General features: G+C 44.1%; 1 protein-coding gene across 2 annotated transcripts; it reads left to right on the top strand.

The window, feature by feature from the left end:
- LOC144138386 (TNF receptor-associated factor 3-like) lies at positions 1-23,226 on the top strand. 2 transcript variants are annotated; one of them, XM_077670642.1, is made up of 12 exons: positions 1-282; positions 1,367-1,471; positions 1,796-1,948; positions 3,454-3,558; positions 5,186-5,353; positions 7,869-7,964; positions 8,848-8,952; positions 9,990-10,079; positions 11,468-11,530; positions 14,569-14,634; positions 17,867-18,127; positions 20,385-23,226. In XM_077670642.1, exons 2-12 carry the CDS (start codon positions 1,388-1,390, stop codon positions 20,616-20,618), a joined length of 1,425 nt encoding a protein of 474 aa, XP_077526768.1. In that variant the 5' UTR covers positions 1-282; positions 1,367-1,387; the 3' UTR covers positions 20,619-23,226. The 2 variants fall into 2 exon arrangements, with proteins under 2 accessions (XP_077526768.1, XP_077526769.1); XM_077670643.1 differs by lacking the exon at positions 11,468-11,530.
- The last annotated feature ends 126 nt before the right edge of the window (positions 23,227-23,352 follow it).

Raw genomic sequence — 23,352 nt, 5'->3', positions numbered from 1 at the left:
CGCGCGACTGGTTCTTTTCAGGGTCAACAAGTTGGGCGCAAGTTGGGGAGGACACGGTCTGTTGGCCGTGACGTCTGCGTCAGCGTGACGTTTCCGACGCTGCCGGTGGCAGAAACGAGTTTTCCTCCCAGATAGAAAGCGCGACAACTTAATTCGGCGCCAAAAACAATGAAACAATAGAGTGAGGTGTCATTCTGCGTCGAACGCTCAAGTTGGCTTCCTCGCTTTATCGCGGCATGCAGCATTTCGCGCGTTCTCTGAATGCGACAAGCTCAACTGTTGGTAAGTTTGGTTTGACAGGGGGACATCAAACCGTTCTGGAATTAATGCGATTGCGGGTAGAAGCTGGCCTTGTAGTCGCAGATCCGATTCTGTTTAATTGCCCAGTATTATTGTTCGTTTTTACCGTACGTGTTTGCTCTAGTCCAGCTGCCTGCCGTGTTAGAGGAAAGTAAGTTTTCGGGCGGCTCCGTTTCCTTTTGCGGAAAAAATTGCTGACCCATTTTTTTCACCTCTACGCGGAACTTTGGTGGGCATTCAGGCAGCCTTCAAACTCCCGCGCTCAGTGTATACCTTAGCGTGTCCGTGAGTATATCGCGCCCCACCTAATTTTTCGTGATTATGCACAATTTTGATAGTCCCTCCAACGAAGGAACTTAATTCATTGGTGCCGGCCTGCCGGTTCTGAGTAGCTAGAGTACTAGAGCTTTCGAGCTAGAATCAATTATTTCGTATCTATAGTATGCTGCAACTTAATGGTTAATTAATTAAGTTTAATGAAACATTGCATGATGAAATGTGTCACATTCTCTTGGTCATGCAAAAAGCTGACAGCTACCAGCATGTTCCACTGCTTGGTTATTTGTTGTTGCTGCGCGCTCTGATGATCCCATCGAATTTTCTTGAAATTATGTCGCGTATGCTACCGAAATAAATTTATTTGTTGACCTTTCAAGGAGGCATTTTCCGTGCTTCGTGCTTAAAAGAATTAGATGATGACGTAATCGAAAGCAACTGTCCTCATACTGAAAAATTAATATGTATTGTCAACATCTTTTTTCTTAATTTATAACTATAACTACGAAGGGTTATACTAAGTTGCGGGAACTTAACGAAATGTCTTCGTATATTTGTAAAAGTTAAAGGCAACCTGACGACGTTTTGCGTATCTTTAGAAAAATTTAACACTTTGTGACTATAAAAATGTTCAGCATCTCCAGTCTTCTAGCCACAGCAATTTTTTATGCGATGCGCGTGCGAGCAACGTACATGCCACATCGCATAAACAATTCACAACGTTTGTTAATGTCGGTGGAGCCTGTGATATCCTGCGACACAACCAACAATTTTTGCGACTTCCTCGCAGGAGTCTCACTGACCCGGTCGGATGCCGCACGAAGTCAGAGTGCGTGGTTTCTCTGAGCTGAGCGAAGGCTTGGCGCTTGACTTCCTGCATCCGGTTCCAGCTGAGGTGACGTACTGAAGCTAGTTGCCCATTTCTTTTGGGCTAGTAAGCTCTCCTGGGCCAGTTGGTTGTACACTCCGGAGTAGTTTGCTTCTCTTGATTGTATGCTCTGGGCTAGTTACTGGACTAATATGTGCTGCTGGTACTTATTGTAACCCCTGGGCAAATTTGTTGGGCTAGTGTGCACTTCTGTGCTGAGTTATAGTATGTACTGCTAGTACTGGGCCAGTTGATGCTGGGCTAGTACATACTGCTGGAATGGGGCTAGTTGCTTACGTATGGGGGAGAAAAAATATTGGGGCGCAAGCATTGAATGTACGTGCACTGCAGGTGACGTGTTCGTCTTGTCACGACTTGGTTGGAATCCTGTGGCTGTCGCCGTCGTGCGACCACCGCTTTTGCACCCGCTGCCTGGAGCAACTTCTGGGACAAGCCAGCAAGTCCTTCTGCCCTGTGGACCAGGCGGAAATTTTTCGGGGACAGGTATAGTCAACTAATTCCGCTCCTACCTTGCCTCTGTGGGCAAATTTTTGTCTCCTCATGTTGTGTGACTTCTGTGGACAAATCTGATCTCTGTTGTGTGATCTCTGTGGACAAATTTTTGCCTCCTGTGGTCGTGGGATCTCTGCGACAGATATGCATTACGAGGCCCTGCAATGTTTTTAGAGAGTTGGCGCTAACATTGTAAATTGTTTTTTAAAAGTTCTTGCAGCAGAAGCAAGAAGCAAATAATTTGCGCTAACACGAAGAAAAGTTGGTGACTACAAAAGTAGGCTACTGTCAGTTCTAACACATCAAAATGTTTATAGTAATGGTGGAAGTTGTGCAAGCAATGCGCTGCTAACAGTTGCATCAGATTCACTCAAAACAGAAGTAAAGCGTAATTAAAAACAGCATATCAACAAGAATGGAAAAAAAAAAACAACTCACAAACACGAGTGCTGGTCACATGGAAGGCACCGAACACTTTTCTAGTAGGGTTCCTGAATCAAATTAATATATCACTTATTCAGGTTTCGGCACTTATTAGCTTACCTATGAGATATCGCTGCCAACGGCTTCATGTTGTGGTTATCATTTGTTACTACGAAGAGAAAGGTATTGGTCTAACATCATCAGAAAGGCATGCAGTCAGGCCATAATGAACAACAAACACAAAAAATATGAACTTGGGCATGAATCGTACTTAGCAAATCCAAGGGACAGTGCCACCATCTTACACACACTATAGCAAACAGATAACTCAGAAACTGTGGGTTCTTGTTCATGCTTCTGCATTTACGTAAATCCAGCTGAACAATTTTGCTTTCAAAATGAGCTGGCTTCTTCATTGCTCACTTTTTGGCTTTGATAAAATGATGGTACAGTCGACCCTCATTTTAAAGAAGTGGTATCACGACAGGGATTTAGTTCGTTATATCCGATATTCGTTGTAACAGTAGAGCTAAAAATCGGTTCAAACCAATCGCTAATCTGGCTCACGCAAACAAAAAACCGTGGTACAGAAACGCATTATTTTAATCTTCGAAACTACTTTAAACAAGGCAAAGCTTATCTTTCTCTTTGTGGCACTTCAAGCTCAATGAACCAGAACATGAAACAGAAAATTAGAACAGAACAAAGTTCACTTGACAAACCAGGCCTGCGTTCCCATTTTTTCGAGGAAGGGTGTGATCTTCGTCTGGTGGCTACTCACAGCGGTGAGCAGGATAGTTTTCCACAGTGTCCACAAACAAAAGGGCCTTTATACCTCTGCAGTTTCAGACTAGGGGGGGTTTTTCCACGTAGCTTCTAAGCCTCCTGGTCAAATATTTCTTCGTTATATACAATATCGCGCGCGGCTCTGTTTCACTTTCATTATAAAAAGAATCAGTGTCATTGAAATGAAGTGTGACCAGCCAAAGTTCATATTTAGTTTGCTATAGCCGATAATTCGCTATATGAGTGTTCGTTATAGCGAGGTTCAACTGTACTTCTTTTCTTTCCAGCTTGTTGAGGACACATCTGTCCAGGACAAGGCGTCCCAGTTCCAGGTGTGGTGTTCCAACAAGGAACAGGGCTGCGCCGTAACGCTCCGCATTTGTGACCTCAGGGTAAGTGTTCGGGAACTTGCTAATGCGGTAGTGAACTGGCTCTCTCTGTTCAACACCACGTTTCATGAGTGAGTAATACCCCTATCACACGGGATCTAATGACATTCAGAGCAAATGTCATTCGCTTTAAATGTCATTAATTCGTCACTGCATGACAGTACCGAATGTACAGCAGGTCACAAACTGAAATGCAAAAAATTGGGGTTAAGAAGTGCACATACTTTAGCTTACGTAGTCTTCAGCTCACGTCCCACCAGCATAGTAATATCTCGTATTCTTACATGAAAGACACCATCACCTTTGGTGACCAGATTCTTGGCAACTTCTCACGGTTGTCTCGGCCACAAGTTGGTATTGCTGAAACTTTTTTGTTTCTCTTCTCAATCCGTGAGTAGGTACGTGCATTCAAATGTTTTACCTGCGGTGGTTGCTCTCAGCGGTGCTGTTTCTCTAGCGCACGAGTTCAATTCCCAGCCACAGCAGCCGCGTTTCGATGGATGCGACATCTAAATAGACATAGGTGCAGAGCTCTGGGTTGTCTGAATTATTTCCTTCCCCGCTGGGGCATTCCTTATAATTGTATCTTTGCTATGTAATGCACCAAAATATAATACCTTGATGCAAGGGAGTATCAGGCCTAACAAAACAGGTTTTTAAAACATTGCGTACAGCTGACATCAAGAATCACATAAAAGTAAACTTAAAAAATACCTTTTAATACTCTTTTGTAGACTTTATGTCGTAACTATTAGCAGCCGGGCCCATAAAGTCAAGCCCGAGCCCAGCCCGGCCCGGGCTTATTTCTGTATACTAAAGGGCTGCTGCACTCAAATTTCACCTCGGCGAAATTTACTTTGAACTTACAGTACGTACCACCAATCCAACTGGGTCATGACTGGTAGCCTCGTAATATGCGTTGTTAATCAGTTAGAAAAGTTTAAAATAGCTCCGTCGAAGACGACACTGCACCTGCCGGCGGATTGCGCAAACAGCCATGAAGCGAAAGTGCCATTGCGGCCGGCCCTGTGCTTTTTCCTACGGCCAATCAACGAGAACCGGTCAAGCTCCACTGAGCGCACTTCTCCTAGGGCTGCGGGAGGGGCGAAGTATTGTGCGCAGGTTTACTTCGGCCTACCGTGTGCGGCCGCTAGCTTGCCGGCTGGGCCAGCTGGCACATCACTTCAGCCTAGCCGTAATGGCTGCGCTCTCCTCAATTTTGTTTTCAAAATCTCCGATTTTTGGTGGTCGTTTGTGCCGCAGATACGCGTATTTCAGCTGTCATATTTTGTATCTTTCAGTCTTTTTAGGCAGGCTATACGAAAATAACATGTTCAAGAGGTTGAAATTTTGAGTGCAGTTGGCCTGTGATAGGGTCGAATTTGTGGTTTTGGTGGCATTTCACCCGCACCCTCCTTGGCAGAGTTGAATTGACTGAATAGTACCGAATATTGGCAATTCAGACACTTTGCTCCTTACGTTTAAGTCGAACTTTTAAAGAATTTGGTTTTTGAAGCGAATTTGACTGTGAGCAATCATCAGATTCTCCTTGCTAATACAGTCTTCTATGATTTTGAAATGAATTTTCCGAGTGTGTAGCAATTGGCTGAGCTGTGTTTTCGCCCTGCAGGACCATCTGAGGCAGTGCAACCAAGGCATGCTACCCGTAGCACCTTTGGGCGGTGGCTCCAACGGCGATCCGCCTACCAACGATGGAGCGTCCACGTCGGGCAGTGGCAGCGGCGAGCCTGACGGGACCCCACGATGCTGGATGGCAGACTTCGGCTGCGACTTCCAGGTCCGCCTCTCGAACCACAACTTCATTATCACCATCATCAGTGGGCTGATGTCGACCACTTTTTCTTATCTCACCCATCCTGTCTACCGCTCTTAACATTCCCTTATCTCACCCATCCGTACCTATTCCTTGCTGTCTGGCCTTACGTCATAGTAGAGTACCATCATGGCTGGAGGCAGTGATTTCCCTGCCCACCCCGTAGGGGGTGTGTAGACCCTCCCGAATTTTTCTGGACACCCCCCTGAATCTCTCAATTTCACTCATGTATATTATTGTATTAAACATCTGGGCAGTTCGGTGAAGCCCCAATTAAAGAAGGAGCGAAATGCCACGTTACCATCTAAAGTGAGACAGAAAGAGAAAATACGCACCTGTCTACTTTAATCTGAGGGACTTCAAAATTCAGCTTGAACGAAAAAGTACAGGACTTGGGAAGGAAAGTCCTGTATTTTTTTGTTCAAGCTGAATTTTCAAGTTGATGCAAACCAACTCGTCGAAACCCAAGCAATTCTAATTTAAGGGGCTTCACTTTCAACCAAGGACCAAATTTTTCTGAAAATGTTAATCCTAATAGGAAGCTTTTGCTGCAATGGACGTCAGGTGAAAAAAAAAAAGGAAGGGATGTGGTTCGGGGCACGAAACTATAAATGGAAGAAGTTTTTAAATACAAACAATGCTAATCAATATTGGAAACAAGTGATACAACCTAAAGCAGATATTACAAAGAAATTAAATTAAAAAAAAACAGCTTGCAGCCATGGTGCTAATTCGTGTACTCCCTATATAAACATTGTTTCAAAAAATTAGATCTCGTCGTTGGCCCTGGCAGCAAGTTTGAAAACGTCTTTACACGTTCAAAAATGGTCAGACATTTAAAAACGGAATGCTGACCTTTTTCGGAAAAAAACTGAATTTTTAAAAAATAAGTGTTTTTCACATTAAATAGAAAACACCGCCTGTCAGATGTATATAGAGAAAAAGGGATATATATATACGTCACGGAGATGAACACTCGGTTAACACACATTTATTATGTAACTACTGGACTAAAAAAGAAACAGTTTATATAGTTTATCTAGCCTTCTGCCTTCCCTGCCCCCCCCCCCCCCCCCCCCCCCTTTCCGCCAGCTACTGAGACATCCCTCTTGATTCCATTCCTGGGAAAACCCCTGGGTAGATGCATAATAATCATCAAGAACCATCCTGCTCCTGGTATTAAATGGGCCATGAAGACAAAATACAACGTTGTTTAATTTGAAGGAACTAGCTCACTAAGCTCCATTTCAGCTGTGAGAGATGTTTTTTACCGAGAAATCGTGAGAAATAATAAAAAATCAAAGCCCCTTTCATAAGAGAACGATGGTTAAAATGCGAAGCTTTCTCCTATGCAACCTGAGTCAAGATCAAAGTCCAAACTGCTGCGACCATGTTGGAAGGCGTCAGCTTCGCAAAGTGCGGGACTCAGGTTAGATTACCGCCACAGAAAGTGTGTTTTTTGAGATTGGGGGGGGGCTTGATGTGCCTTCGCTTATCATCATCACCATCGTTTTGTAAAACCCATTGTGTAAAGTTGGCTTTCCTGCAGTGAGTACTTGGCGCGACATTGAACGCCATCAGTAAGGCATAGGAAGCTTTGCTTTGAAAGCTCTCACATTTCGCCTGACATAATGTCGGCAGTACTAGTGGCACAATCGAGAGAATTCTAAAGACATAGTTATCAGTGGGTCATCCGCATGTTAACATTTAAAGGGACCCTGAAACACTACCGATAAACACTTTCGCTCTTTCCTTCGCATTTGGAAGCACTGAGAAAGCTATAGTTATCGCCAGCACGGAGCGGCATTGTGTGAATTTCTCGTCGCAGCAGAACTATCAGCCTTCCGTCCCAGCTTCGCTTTTGTGGCTTTCTTTTTAAAGTGGCCTTCGAATGCGTTCATTACTGCAACTGAAGGAAAACCGGCCAATGGCCGCTACACCTCTGTAATGAAGTCACTCCAGCGGTCGAAGAACGCCAACACCAGGGAGAGAAATCTTTTGAGCAAGTTTCAAAGAGTTATCTGACGGGCATAGAGCAATAATTTTTGGCTGAGGTACTTTGCGTCCCCATAATCTTAGTATACTGGTTTGTTGGTTGACTACTTTCTGCAAGCATTTAAGGATTAGGAAAAAGTTGAAAAAAGTGTTGCAGGGTTCCTTTAATGGACGCGACAAAACAGAGATAGAGGCTCCACTTCAATGCCCAGTCGTGCTTCTTGCTGGTGAATTCGGTCCCCTGCTGCCAGTCGCACAAACAAGATTCTGTGACGTCATAAAGGAATCGCCGGGAAGTGGGTGGAGAGCGCCACTGCTTTTGAAGTTTTCTTTAAATCTAGCTTAGCCGTTGAAGTTCGCGATAAAATTGGTACGGTTACTACCGGGACAAAACAGTCTTTATATAATGACTCAGGGTTGTATTTTGTCGCACATGCAGCGCTGATTAGGATGCTGAGAACGAAATGTCACGCTACATGTGCAGGGCTCTGCGGCAGAGCTGGAAGCGCACGAACAGGACTGGCAGCAACACAGGCGCTTGGTCGTCACGCGACTCGCTGCGTACAGGCGCAGCTTGGAGGTGGGTGCATCCTCAATCGACACTTTCTGTTGGTGCATGGCTTATGTGACCTCCAGGAGTACAAGGGTTTGGCTTTTCTTAGTTTGGGAGGGGCTGTGCTCTGCTGAGTGATAAATGTAGTTTTCTCTGTCCCTTCTTAACATTGTTTTATGCACCAAGCTGCTGTCCAATATTGCCAGTTGGGGGTTAAGTGTGGAAATTTTATAGTTGTGCGGTAGAACCTCATTTGGCCTAGCCTTGCAAGAGAGCAAAAATATCAAGCATACAGTACCGTGTAATTCGTAATATAGGCTGAACCGGAATATAGGTCGACCCCCTTACCTTGTGGCCGAGAAATGGGGAAAAAATTAAGCCAATGATCAGTACATAGGTCGAGGGGTAACTTTTCGGCAAACTTTTTAGTGAAAAATCACGACCTATATCCCGACTTATACGGTAGTACAGTATATGGTTAATTCAAACTTTGAAAACGGTGGACTTGGTGCCGTAAACATACCTGTAAGCACCATGAACTGCAGAGTAGTTGCTTTTGCTTTTATTTCTCTTATTTTATAGTCTACTGTACCTCTGTTTTCAATTAATGTTCATCATACGTATATGAATTCGTGGCTGTAGTGTAATTGAAGAAATATGTACAGTTGGTACCCAGGGTTCTTCTTTTCATAAATTGCAGAGCCTATTTATTTGCCTCTAATTCTTCTTTGGTCGTGTTTCGGTAGACAAGACAGAAGTTTATACCTGAAGCACTCCCAAGTGGTCTCCAATTAAATTAACCTGTCGTTGCTAACCCCAACTCAGGTTGCAAAAATGGTTCAGGTGGCAGCTTCAATGGGTAGAGCATTCCGATTTGAATTTCCCGCCTTTTTCTTTCGTGTCACTGCAGGAGATCCAGGGCGAAAGGGACATGCTGCGCAACCAACTGAATGAAGTCAACGCATCCCTCAAAGGATTGAACCTGGGGTTCGAACACCATTGCACGCAGACTGCCGTGAGTGTGTCGGTTGCACATTCTTTTTGAATGCCGGGTTGATACGCCTCTCACAGCTACGGAGCAAGTCAATTTCTTTTTCTAACACCATGCAGTTTGGAAAAGTTTTATCATAGTGACGAAACAGGAGCCGAAATTATAACCCTAGCTTCACTATCCCATTCAGCCCTAGTGTCCTGTATTTAGGACATTAACCAAAATCCTTCTAGCAATTCCAGAACAAAACCAAAACAGCTAGTTTTCTGCAACATAGTTCAGTAAAGGATTCCTCTTTGGATATGTGTTACCATTGTTCGTTTTTTGCTACAGCTGAACGCTAGAGAGAGGAAGGCATTGCAGTGAGGATCAAACTGACGGGGTGACTCCAGTTACTGAAGTCCTGGTTTGATTGCACGGCTGCAATTTAAAGAACACTTTCAATATTAGCTTTATTTTTTGTATGTGGGCTCACTGTTTTTTAAAATTTTGGGAAGCAAACAAAAAAATTTCGGTGGGATTTTACCATTTTAATTGCCTAATGACCTCATTAGATTTAGTGCCTCAAAATCGCTAATGACTTGCACCACAAGCTCAATTTTTTTGTTTGTAAGCTTATAGGATCACAATAATAAGAAGACGCACACGTTTTTTGCAATGTTGTTCTTTTTTTTTTTTTTTTTCAAAAATGCAACTTTTTTTTTTTTTTTGCACACTAAGTGCATCTACGAACGATCTCAATGTATACTGATGCATGGTTTATGAGGTAAAGGTATACTACTGTACTCCTTCTTCGTCATTGATGCGTGTATTGTCTTATCTAGAACCATTCCTTTTTCACGATGTTCAAGTAACCGTTCCGACACAATATAAGCCCGGTTTCACGCACGCGCTGTGTGTCATGCAGAGATCTTACCAGAGCTCTGCTATCAACCGACTGGTCTATGGGGAAATGCATTAGTTTTTTGACAGGATGCTTTAACAGGATGCCACTAAGAAAGCTTTCGCTTTAAAAAGACTGTCCGCCAACAGTGCCGCGCTTCTTCTCTTAACATACGCAGAGTGTGCAGAATGAGCTGAGACACAGAGTACAGCAGCTGGAGCAGCGGCTGGCTCAGCTGAACGCCCAGGGAGCTCCAGCCCCGCCACAGGTCAGAGGAGTGTAACACTTTTGACTGGCGTTGAATTGAATCTACCGGGAAAATTAACATGCATGAAAAGGGAAATGCTGTTTTCTTGTTCTGTCCTCGCATGGGTGTGCTTGCTTGTGTTTTCATCTGGGAATAACTTGCTGTTGGTGTTCCACACCTTGTCAGATTTAGTGGGTTCGTATGCCCGCCTTGTTTTTCCGTGCTCGCACTTTGAGTGCGTAATTTTGTGCCGGTACATTTCTCGTCCTTTCTAACTTTCTCTCAAACTCTTTACTCTGTTTTCCTGTGCAAATGTCAGTGCTTAGTCCTCGATCGCTTTTGAGGGGCGATGCATTGTTTTGAGCATTGTATACTCTGATCTGCGTTAATAACGAATATTTAAATTCTTTCCCCATTGCATTTCTATATAAAGTTGGGAGTCAGCTAGTGATCAACTTCTGAGGCCTGACATCGCATGCATACCGCATTTTCGCGCGTATAACCCGCACCAAAAATGCGAAAATTTCAGGGGTGAAGTAGAGGTGTGGATTATATGCGAGGTATTTCCTTTGGTGCAGCTTCACCACAATGCGTGTTTGGCAGTGACGCCCCTACAGCAGCAGTAGCGACTAAGCCACTGTTATTCCATTTACAGTGCTTATTTTGCACTCAATTTGTGGCAAGTCGTCTAGTTGCGTAGTCAGCTAGGTAAGTTCTTTCGCATAAACAAATGTGTAATGTTGCTTGAGTACTAGATTTGTTCCATCCTATTATGTATAAAATAAGTGGGTAATACGCAGATTTCCTTTTTTTTTCTTTTTTTGGTTGATGGAAAGTTGGAGTGCGGGGTATATGCAGGGGCGGGTTATGCGTGCAAAAATACGGTAAGCTGTGAGTGTAATAGTATAATGGCAATATTAATCATGAACAAGCCCATATAAAGTGTGATATTTGTAATATCGAATATTTCAAACTGCATATAAAACCTTCATTGGTTGTAGCAATATAACTCCGAAATTGCACAAAAATCTGCGAAAGTGCATTTTGCTGTGAAAAATCATACTGAAACTCTTGACAGGTGTCTCTGTTTGTTGACAGGCTTTGAGAAGTTTTACTGGAAATAGCTGCTTTTTTCTATTTCCGAGGCGGCGTCAATCTTTCCTTGGTTCAATTCTCCAAGATCATATGTACCAAGTGAAAGTAGTCAGGGGTTTGACGGAAGTCCATCTAGTCAGGCATTATTTGAAGAAACAGTCAAACAGTCACTGACAAAGTCAAAAAGGTAAAAGATGGGAACAAGAAAAACTGGGAGAATTCCAAATTCTTTTACATTTTGGACTTGGTCAGTGGCTGTTTGTACCGATAGAAACTGTCGTACAATTAATCCATTACGTCCATGCATCTTACAGGCGCAGACGCTTTACAGTCCAAGTGCGCCAAGCCACCAGGACAGCCTGTGCTTTGCTAACGAGGCAAGAACGTGGGCCTGCTCTTATACTTTTTATATAGTTATACATGCAGAACAGAAATATTCGGGACAAGGAATTCCGTAAGGACACGCATCAAAGTTGCAGTCCTTATTGCCAATGCTATACGGCTGTTTTTGAAAGTGTTTTTGAAGTGCTGGATGAGGTAAGATTGTCAGGAATTTCGTAAGGACACACATCGAAGTTGCAGTCCTTATTGCCAATTCTATACGGCTGTTTTTGAAAGTGTTTTTGAAGTGCTGGATGAGGTAAGATTGTCTTTTTTGTGATACAGGGAGGAATAAGTGAAAATAGAAGTTTAGAAAAAATCCGCCGTATTCTGGAAGCGACAATCGAGCCCAAATGCACCCATTGTGGGATCCATTCCCGCTTCCGGCACACACACACACACACAAACGCACTCACCACATCACATCTACACCGCTTGAAGCCTCTGTTTGCTAAGAGAATGAAGTGCTTGGGAGTAGCTATGTCAACATCACCGCATAAGTGCTCTAGCACCGTCCTCATTCAGTCATGAACACATGAGGTGATTTTTAGCACTCTATGTTTAGTGCCTTCCAGCCGCATATTTTAATCTCGTCAGGCTCTCTGCTGTGGGCAGTTTCATTACCCTTCAGCTAAGCATAGCATTGCCCGCCAAGCTTGGGCGACTTCAAATGTAATGCCCAGGTTTCATCACTGAAATAGGTCAGAGAGGTTGCTGAAAAGATATGCAGCGCTTATGATGCGGCTTTGCTTTGGGAGAGAGCAATAATAAAGTGCGGATAAATTGTGAGTGGATCGGTAGCTGTCAAGTTTAATCCAAGCCTAAATTGGCCGAGTCCGTATTTATTTTACTCTAGTGCCCCTTTTAAGAAGTCTAGAAGCGGCCACACTATACTTTGGTACAACTTTAAAAACGACAACGGAAGTCGTCCCTACGCCTCATCACCACATCAAGCTGTTCCTTCGCACGGCGCAAAGAGTGCCTTTATGCGCGTATTTTGAACGTTACACTGATTGTCGCCACAATTTTTTTATCTGCATATAAACTATGTACTGCAGGCGCAGCGAACAAACTATGCGAGAAAGAGCAGAGGATGTCGCGTCTTGAGCGCAATCTCCTTTCGAAATGTGCCCACCCATTCTTATCCGAGTCTGTCGCTTCGGTGGAGTGGTGCACTGTATTCGAACAGTAGCCACATTTAGCTTGTTGGTCGTTGGATGTGGCGAGCAAGAACAGTGTCTGCTCGTGTGGTCACAGATGGGCAGGCTTCTGTCCGGCCTGCTGGCCACCCTTTTGCCACAAACATGGCCACCCATCCGCGACAGCATTAGGCAACGGTCGCACAACCTTTTAAACGAAAAGCAGGCGTGTTTGCGCCGAAAGGTGAGATTGCGAGTCCTCTGGTGTGGCGACAGCATGTGTCTGCGAGGAATTAACTGGGCCGAGGTCTCTATTCATGTCTGGTCCAGCGGTGGTTGCATTCTTTGGCCTGAAGGTATACGATATGGTTTTTAATAAGTTGATGTCTAACCAGCAATGAAGTGCATGGGGATGTTTTGCTCTAAGGAGCGAGTGGTTGGAAAACTTTGCCTGATGGTCTGTCTTAATAGGAGACTAATTATGTGGTGTGAATGTTGTGACTGCTCTTGCATTGCTCTGTCATTGTTGGTATGCATTTCATCCATTGGAACGGTACTTGTCGCACCAAGGGGGGGGGGGCATATTGTAAACGACTTTTTTGCCACTTGCGTAGTTGTGTGTTGCTGTGAAGGATAGAAGTCAACTATAGTTAGTCTCTATGGGAGGTTAAATTGAGGACGACTCAGCGAGCAACTTAAATTGAGGACAACTCAGTGAGCAATGGAACGGAAGATGATAGGTGTAACGTTAAGAGACAAAAAGAGAGCGGAGTTGGTCAGGGAACAAATGCGTGTTAAGGACGTATTAGTAGAAATTAGGAAGAAATGGGCGTGGGCAGGGCGTGTGATGCAAGGCAAGGTAACCGTTGGTCATTAAGGGTAACAGAGTGGATCCCTAGAGAAGGCAAGCGTGGCATAGGGCGGCAGAAAGTTAGGTGGGCAGATGAGACCAAGAAGTTTGCGAGGATAAATTAGCCGGAAATAGCGCAGGACCGGGATAATTGGAGATCTATGGGAGAGGCCTTTGCCCTGCAGTGGGTGTAGACAGGCTGATAAGGATGATGATGTTTATTCTATCGCTTTTGTTTCTTTAGCATCGCATCTCCAAATGACTGAATATGTGTGGAAAGTTGTTTGTGTGTTTTTGCGATTGTGTTACTTCAGAAACAAAAGAACAGGATGATCAGGAATTTTCTTCTATTGCAAGAACACTTACTGTCTCCTGTCTTGCAAAAAAAAAAAGAAAAGAAAAGTCGTTTGCAATATTTTTTTAGAGGGTTGACAACTGAGGGGCTTGAATTTACTCACTGCATGAGATTGTACATTGAATATGCATTGTGTTACGGAGTTTGTTTTGAAATTGTAGGCAAAATCTTAAAACAGAATAACTGTTCTTTGGGGTGTTGTTGGTAGTGCAATATTCTTAGCTGCGTAAAAAGGGATAATTATGAATTTTGAAATTTTTTAGGCCGATCTATTTCTCACCTTTAGCTGATATCAAAAAGTAAATCGAGTCGAACCCTGGTTTGGCAGGTTATACCAAACTGACTTTAATTAACGTAGTAGTTTCCATGCATTTATTTATTTCTCTGGCATTTCTTTGGTCATCACTCATTACGAGCACATATTGCAAAATGACTACAAATTTGCTTGTATTTAATGCAGAATAAAGAAAGACAATATTTCATCTTTTGGGATCAGGTATGCAGAAATACGCTAGCTCAAATGAGTAAATTTCATAGATACGACCGCACTAAGGACTACATGAGTGGGGAGGCGGCAGATATCCTCTAGATGTAGTTGTGACATAATTCATGCGACAAACATTGCAAGTGTGCTTGACTTGTTGCAAGTCCTATAGCTTTCAACGCATTTGTTTGTTGGCACTCCTACAGGTATCAATGGCTCCCTCAGAAGCATCCTTCGCCTCCATGGCTCCAGCCACCCTGTCTTCAAGCAACGTAAGAACTTCTTGCCACAAGATGCACGATCTCTTTTTCAGAATAATCTGTACAATATCCAGAGACGTGCGTGAACCAAACATCAAGGTTTTAGAAGCCCATCTGTAGTCACACCTGGAAAAATTCAATTTAAAAGGCAATTCAGGGAAGAAAACACGCACACAAAGTGATCGTCGATCTCAAATAAGGGCAATTTATACCAGTGCAGAAAACGTACTGCCGTGAGATGGCGCTGTCACCTGAGTTATCCAAAACCAGCACCTTCCTTTCCACGAAGCATTTTTTTTTTTGATAAGACAGTGAGGCCGTTCTGGGGTGGTCTGTTTTCCATAATCATTCCGGGATTCCCGTAGTCAGAGATCGCCTTTATTCTATTTCTAAATAACAGGGCAAGGTCCTTTACTTAGCTTACTGCTAAGCACAATAGCCTACAAAATGTGATTTCGTGCAGAGTTTGAGTGCTTATTTTACTGGGAGACAGTCCTCTTAAAACAGTTTCTTCTAATTTTGAAATAAACTCTGTGAAACTCGTCAGTTTTGCTGCTTTTTTCTCGCCGATTTCAAATATGCCATTGTTTTTTTAGTTAATTAGACCCCAAGATAATTAGAGATAATTAGCCATTTTTGGAGGAACAATAGAGAAAATAGTGTTAGTCATAAAACTGTAATCTTTATATCTTCTAATTCTATGAACCCCAGTGAATGCAATAAGAAAGCGGCTTTTCAATGTAACGTTTGGAACTAATCTTACCGCTCATTAAACTTTGTTGTTTGAAATAAGCATTCGAAATAGGTCCTGGCCACTGGTGCCACCAAGGTTTAATGAGCTGTAAAATTAGTTCCAAGTGTTACATCAAAAAACCGCTTTCTTATTAGTATTGCATTCACTGGGGTTCATAGTATTAGAAAATATAAAGATTACAGCTTTATGACTAACACTGTTTTGTCTATTGTTCCTCCAGAAATGGCTAATTATCTCTAATTGTCTTGGGGACTAATGAACTGCACTAAAAAAAGAATGGCATATTTGAAATCTGTGAGAAAAAAAGCAGCAAGACTGACGAGTTTCACAGAGTTTACTTCAAAATGAGAAGAAATTGTTTTAAGAGGAGTGTCCCCCCTTAAATTCACGGTTTGCTAAAAAAAAATAGTTTTAGAGATGCATGTTTGTTACAACACCCCATACATGATACAGTGCCATTAGTTGGGAGTAGGCAAAGTAGGCATAGTCGCATCCAATGTCCACATCTGTGTGTTTATGTTACGTAAGTATAAAAGCAAAAAATTATTTGGTTGGCCTCCACCGAATCAGGGTGCTGCTTTAAAACACAACTTTGTCTTCTTAGGCCAGTTATCCACAGCTCGTGGAAAAAGATGTAGGGACATGTACGATCGCCTTTGTGTAAAGAAAAGTGTTCGAAAATGTTGTGCAGTTTGGTAGCGTCTGATTTGCTGGCTTAGATCCACCCACTCTAGCAGTGCACTGATCGATGCAAGACTTTTCATGAGGGATCGATGAGGGTATTCATAACTCATCGATTCATCACGTGGTGCTGTTATCCAGGGTCTCCTTGAAAACCTTTAAATTTGAAAAGCTTTTTTCAAGGCCTTGAAAGTCTTAGAAGTCTCACAAACCTCTGAAAATCCATGATTTTTTTTTTGGGGGGGGGGACACTGCTCTTAAAACAACTGCTGTAAAATTGGTTCCAAGCAGTGCATCAACAAAACAATTCTCTTATTGCACTCTCTATGGTTCATAGTGTTGAAGCATACAAAGATTGCAGTTATTTGACCAACACTGTTCTGTCTGCCGTTCCTCCGAAAGTGACTAATTATCTCTAATTATCTTGGGAAACAATTGGCCGACTCCAAAAATAATTGCATACTTGAAATTAGTGGGAAAAAAGCAGCAAGTTTCACAGAGACTGGCAAGTTTCACAGAGTTTGCTTAAAAATTAAAGAAGTTATTTCGGAAGCAGTGTTCCCCCCCTTAATGAACATTAAAGCAACATGAGGCTACGTAAGGCCGGAGTGTTTGGTTGATCTTCTTCAGCGAATAAAACTTGCATTTTGTGATGCACTGAAAGCGCTTATCCATGTAACTCTAAGAAACCATTATGAGAAATCGTCACAGAAATCCCAGGAACGTTGCTGGAGCCATCATTTCTACAAAGGGACTTCTTGTCGATATGATGGCTCCAGCAAGTTTCCCATTTTGTAACAGTTTGTCATCATCTCAAGCCTTCATCTCTCCCCAAACATCAGTCTTACTTTGAGTTCTAACAGACAGCTTGGTCTTTGAAAATCCACACCCAGAGCCTTGAAAATTCTTGAGAAAACTTTGAATTTTCGTCATATAAGCAGGCATCAGAGTTCTTCGATGTAAACCGGTTGCGAAACTCCGCTTCAGAACCCAGGTGGCATGAGCGCCCCTGCTTTGTTGAACCTGAAGGGCAAGTGTATTGGCACGACACCTAGGGCGCAAAAACTTTTAAATGAACGTTACAAAATAAACATTTATTTCTAATAATGAGAATTACTGAATGAAACTTGCTTTTCACGTTTGCAAACACTAAATTAGGTGCTACTTCCATTTCCACGGTTATAGGAGTGAAGCCCCTTAGGGGCTGGGGCTGTTGGCATCTCCTGTCGTCGTAATAATCGTCGTTCGCCTCATGCAGTCACGGTACTATAAAACACCATGAAACCCATTTACGCCTCGTGCTAGAGCGTAACACATATTAAAAGAACACCGGGACACTCGTTTACAACTCATGCTGGAGCGCTTCGTGCTTCAAAGACAAGAGACTTTTGCAGTAAGGCTGTGTACCTCTGCCCCCTAAACGGTTTCATCTCTGTTGGCAAAAACGTCAAGGTGCCAAGAATACACTTATGCCCTGCACACCTCGCCCCTCGCCAGCTTTCACGTTAGTGGAGATGGCCCGGGATTTTTTTTCTTTTATAAACTTAGGCCACCAGCCATAAGCACTTCAGTACCACTTCAACTTTCTGTCGACTGATGCCAGGCTAGTCAATTTGCCCCCACACTTGCCCCTGTTTGCCCCAAGTGCAGGGGGACCAACTGTGGACCAGTTTTTGCTACATGAGGCCTATGGGGAGTTTCGCAACCGGTGTGTGTTGAGTAACCCTTGAACCCGCATGAACACTGGTTTTCCCTACTAGCACGAAACCGCAGGTCGGGTGAGACTCCTCCATTTTTCTCCCGCAACAGGATGAAATGATTACCCAAGCGGACGGCCAGTTCCGGTGGTTGCTGAAGGAGTACTCTCGTACCCGCCGCCACCAGCGCCATGGCACGCACCGCTACTCGTCCAGCCCCGTGTTCTGCACGGGGATGCCTGGCTACCGGCTTCAGCTTCGGATTCACCTCAACGGCATGGGCCAAAGCCGCAAGGGCCGCTTTATGGCCGTGCAGCTGGTCCTCCTCAAGGGTCCCCACGATGCACAGCTGCCTTGGCCGTTTCGACACAGGGTGCGCTCAAGCAAGATATCTTCGTCTTTCTACTTTTTTGTTATCATTGAGCGTTGTGCATGTCGTGTGCCAAGAAAAAGATTTGTCCGCTTGTTTTTACTTCACACCATCTGCATTATAATCGTCACCACCACAAAAAGCTGAACTATGAATGAAATCGTGATTTCATGTCTTGCATCTTGCACTGCGCCGTAGACAATAAGTAGACAGTGGTAAATGAGTGGCCAATACAATGCATCAGCACATCGTGGTTCCTTTTAAGGTAGTCAGCTGTGTGTCATGAAATCAGTAGTGGAATCATGAACTCAGTTAAAAATGACTGTGGCATCTTGCCCGTGGCTCGTTAATCATGAGTGTGGTGCACAGATCGTGTAGTGTTTCCATCTGTGTATGTATGAATGTACCCATCAGCAGTTGTCATATAGCCTGTATTCAATAGCCAGGCACGCATGAAGGCAACTATGTGAGTACGCCGTCACTGGTTACATCGGGCTCCGCGGGATGGCGGTACTTGTCCGTGCTAAGCGCATGATATGGGTTGGACATTCCAAGCTCTAGCCCGCCGAACGCAAAGTAATGCCTCGACTCCAATGAGAGTGCAATTAATAACAACTCTGCTGACACCACCGTTGAGAATCGGGTGGAAACGGAGCAGACGACGCACGCCGGTGTTATATTTTTCTTCAGCGTGCGGCCGCAGTGGCACAAACCGCGCCGTGTCCGTGGCCATTTCAGTGTTGCCAAACGAAGAAATTGACAGCTAAACTTTTCAATGAATACCACCTATACATGCTTACCAATTCCCTCGGGAATTAACCCGAAATTTTTTCAGCTTTGCACAGTAGGCGGTTCATGTGTCTAGACTTCGCAGTTGAGACGGCTGCTTTTGAGGCCTTCTTACCATAGCGTGCCAGGCCGCTGTCACCTTTAACGGGGCTACTAGACACCGTAATTAAGATGTTTTGTTGTGTGGCTTTTAATGACATCCTAAGATTGCTTGCATGCAGTTTTTTACTACAGTGGAACCCCGATAATACAGCTTTCAAGGGACCGCGCGAAAGCGTCGTATGACCGGGGTGCGGGTAAAGGCCGGCCTAGTAGATGCTCTTACACGACAGGTGGGCTAAGAACTTATTAAAGCTACTATATTTAGCGTGTCCTCGCGTAATTTGCGGACCTTTAGCTAAAATCCTGTTTTATAAAGAGAAATGCTTATTTTATGCCCCCCTCCCCTCCACGGCATCCAAGCTAGCCCGCCGGCCCCGCGCTTCGCACCCACGAGATAAAGGCCGACGTGGTTGAGGAAATTGAGAGGGGAAAAGGTGAGTGGGAAACTGCCAAGGCCAAGTGAAACGAACGACAGTACAAGACGGCGATGGAAAAAAACGGCAAAGAAAGGAGCGGAGTGGCGACACTGCTTTGAAAGACACTGATAAGAAAAGAGCAGTGAGAGGTGGAGAGAGAGCCTCATAAAGGAAGAAACTTGGATCGAGCGTGTGAGGAAAGCGGGTGTTCCGTCATCGTCGTGGGGTTCCGTCGTACATGGTTTCGCGTTAGGCAGCGGCTCCATGGGAGCTTCAAATTCAGAGTCCGCCAGCCACCTGAACGTTAACTTCACACGGTTGGTGCGTTGGCGTGCGGCTGCCGCGTGTGGCCGTCAAAGGTCAACTCCCGCTCGCGAGTACCCGCCTGCTTGCTTGCGTCTGTTCATCAAGTCGTCTGGCCCGCCTGCCAACCTTCGCACATCAAGCAGCTTCAAAGGGGGTTATGAATCGGGAAAGGTCGAGACGAAACAGTGAAGCAGTGTAAAAGATGGGAAAAACGCCAGTTTAGCCCCGCCAGAGTCCGTCGTATGAAGCGGACCGTGTGCACTCGGGCGTCACATCATCACGGTTTCTACTGCATTGTTTCTATGGGGAGTTTGCCGGGACCGCGGTGATCCGTCATAAGAAGCAGGTCGTCGTAAGTCCGGGAGACGTATCATCAAGGTTCCACTGTACTTGCACATAAAAAATGAAACAGTTAGTAAACGCGATGCATACCATTGTGTCGTTCAAGCTCAATGGTCAAAGACTGGAAAAGCATATATAGTGTCTCCATGTAGTTAACAGTATGTGTCATGTCACCGCCTACGTATACCCACTCTTCATTGAAGCTACCCTGATGTGCATTACATCATAGAGGCATTGCTGTTGTCAATGTTTCATTGTTGTACTGCTACTCTACTGAGCAGCTCTGTGGCATCATTTCTTTGCAGGTCACGATAACCCTTGTGAACCAGACGGGCCCACAGCATGTGAGCTACACGATCAACGATCCCAGCTTCCCCAGGACACAGGGGGACCACACCGTGCCTTACGTCTGGCAAGAGTTTGTCGCCATCAGCGACCTCGAAGCAAGCCCAGGCCTTGCATGGAATGACTCCCTCCTCTTTGAGCTCTCTGTAACACCGCCTGCGCCACCTCCACCTGGCCTTTACCCTCCACTGTGAACCTTGCATCCCTCCTGGGGATAAAATGCCTTTTGCAATTCTACGTTTGGTTTTGGATACGGTATTAAGGTGCAGTTTTACATCTGTTCATGTGTATAATGTGTAAAGGTGCAATTCTAAATCTGTTTAAGAGTAAAATTTGCAAAGCTGCGATTTCACTCCTTCTTGTTCAAGGTGTACAAATGTGATTGTACATTTATTTTCAGATAAGAATGTGTTGGGGTGTATTTTTGCACCTGTGTTGGGGTGTAATTTTACACGCATTTCTGATAATTTTTTTGTAATTTGTAAAGCGGTGTTATTTGAAACCCGTTTCAGGGCAAAATGTGCAAAGCTACAATTTTACACCTGTTCTTTTATGCATTTCTTTATACCTTTGCATTTCTAGACTTGTTATCAGATCAAAATGCACTAGGGTGTAATTTTAGACCTTTTTTTGGGGTAATGTTTTAAGGTGCTATATCACACCTGCTTTACTGCATTTATGCTGTGAGGGACTGGCCATATACATTAGTTATTCTTTGCAGATGTGCTTGAGCATGAAGCTGGTTCTAGCTCTCATTCGTCAGTGACAGTGTTGGAGAATCTGTTAGGGTGTAATTTTGCACCTGTGTTCAGGCACTCGTCTTTGCGCGAAATTTGTAAAGTGGTTCAATTTTAAACCTGCTTCAGGATAAAATGTGCCAAGCTGCAATTTCACACCTGTTCTTGTGCAAGATGTAACAATGCTTTCTAGACTGTGTTCCGGGTCAGAATGTGTTAGGGTGTAATTTTACACCTGGTGTTGAGTAACGTGTACGTTTCACATCTGCTTTAGAGCATTTGTACTGCGAGGGGCTGGCAATATTCAGGTGCTGTTCCTCAGTTCTTTCCAGGTGTGCTTAGCTCTCAATCAGGTCAGGTCAGTGTCAAACTACGGGTGTAGCTTGAAAACCAATATTTTGAATGAATTTTTTACTGCAGCTTAGCACCGACAGTGTGTGCGGAAACACTATACATGGTCGAGATCTTTTTCTTGTTTACTTTGATTGCACCTATGGAATGTTTTTAGTACTTGCTTTTTAACTGCACTGTCAAACTAATTGTGAAACACAAATAAATGCCTACATTCGAGCAATTCCTTCTCATTGATTGGCAAGTTTTTGCACATTGAGTAATTGAGGCTCGTGAAATGAAAGTAAATGAAATTTCCTCTGGCCTGTATTAACATTGCCTGACACGTCGCGCACTTTTCAATGGGAAGGGTAGGGACGCTTAGTTCAGGCACTGATCCGCTATGTGGCGCGTGCCGGCGGACATCTCGCCTTACGTCACTGCTCGCGAGTCGCGAACGCTGCACTTCTACGACGTGTGTCTGTCAGCTTGCCTGTTGGGCTTCAAGGGCCGTTTCACTTACATCTTAGCCGCGATGGGGCGCTAGTTCTGTGGCGCACTGGGGATCTCGTTCAACGTGTCGTTCGCTTCATACTTGCTGCATTTTTCCAAAGATAAAGACGGAGGCGGACTGAAATAGTGTAAGAACATACTGATTGTCGGGTAGACATATAGCTAACAGAAAAACGATATTTTCGGATGGGGCAGCCATTATTTCACTGATATTTTTCTTTCTGGAGTATTTAGAGAAGTAAAAATTGCGTGCACGTTTTTTGTTCAGGCGCTCACTTCTACGATTACTTTCCAATAATATCACGTGCTTGTAAACTTCAGAAAATTATAGGAAACAAAAAGGATAAGCAGCTGGGATCCCGCCACACTGTCCGGGCGCTTCTACAGTACAGTACTCAATTTTAGAAGTGCGTACCGATGCGGAGTGCGAACAGCGGGGTCGAAACAATACCTAAATGCGGAGGGGATAGAGGTGGGATGCCCCACTCAGAAAATTTCAGGGCCTGTGATCCCAGTAGATAAGCGCGCAAAGCCGGCATCAGCCTGCGGCAGCGCAAGGGATTTTGCTTCGTGACAAAGGAAGTTTTATCAGTGACAGACCAAGACAGACAGGCATGGTGAAAAACAAGAAGGCGTAGGAGCGCCGCCTCAGGAACGCTAAACAAACTTTCCACTATTTTGCATAGTTTCCGAGAAGCGGCGCTGGCTGGCGGACACAAAAGCACGCTGGAAGGCTACGGAGCGGCGAAGGGTAGGAGAGAGCAACAGGAAAGTGGCTGTTTGGCCATTTTTCGCTCGCGCATTAGGCAATGTTTATACAGGCGGCGTTGAGCTGGCTTAACCTAATGTTAAAATAAATGAGTTCGCCAAAGGGCAAGAGAGATTTGGATAACCCAAGGTGAAGATAAAATGGAGGGGAAAATTTTCACGCAGATGAAACTAGAGGTAGTCCGGCTCAGTTTGCAAGCAATGAATATCTATTATGTGGAATACAAAGTTTTTGGTCTCGGCCTTTTTTTAACTGCCTGTGATGTTTACCGTAATAATTATGTGACCCCTACACAACCTCAAAGTATAACTGCGTGCTTGAACACTGGTGACAATGTCACACGAATTGTTCCTTCCCAGTTCAGCTGTCTTTTTCTTTCCACTTTTGAAGCTTAATTTCAAAATAATGTAGGCAGTGCCAGAAGCTATTGTATGCTAGTGACATCACACAGATGTCATCCGAACTGCAGCAGTCTTCAAGCTTCTATTAAGTGTCTACCGAGATGTGCCTTATTGCACTTGTTTGTAGGAGAAGCACTTGCCTTTGTGTCAATACTTTTCGGCTAGGATCAATGATTTT

This window comes from Haemaphysalis longicornis, unplaced genomic scaffold (assembly GCF_048455015.1).
Source record: "Haemaphysalis longicornis isolate Haplotype H1 unplaced genomic scaffold, Haemaphysalis longicornis Haplotype H1 scaffold_5, whole genome shotgun sequence".
Taxonomy (NCBI): domain Eukaryota; kingdom Metazoa; phylum Arthropoda; class Arachnida; order Ixodida; family Ixodidae; genus Haemaphysalis; species Haemaphysalis longicornis.
The sequence above is the reverse complement of the archived record's forward strand: the minus strand, read 5'-3'. Positions and strand labels throughout refer to the sequence as shown.

Bases quoted from the DNA above. Each gene is read 5' to 3' on its own strand.
- LOC144138386 (XM_077670642.1), top strand. From the start codon at position 1,388: ATGCCGCACGAAGTCAGAGTGCGTGGTTTCTCTGAGCTGAGCGAAGGC. The intron at 5,354-7,868 runs GTCCGCCTCTCG...CTACATGTGCAG, and splicing joins ACTTCGGCTGCGACTTCCAG to GGCTCTGCGGCAGAGCTGGA. The intron at 8,953-9,989 runs GTGAGTGTGTCG...TAACATACGCAG, and splicing joins ACCATTGCACGCAGACTGCC to AGTGTGCAGAATGAGCTGAG.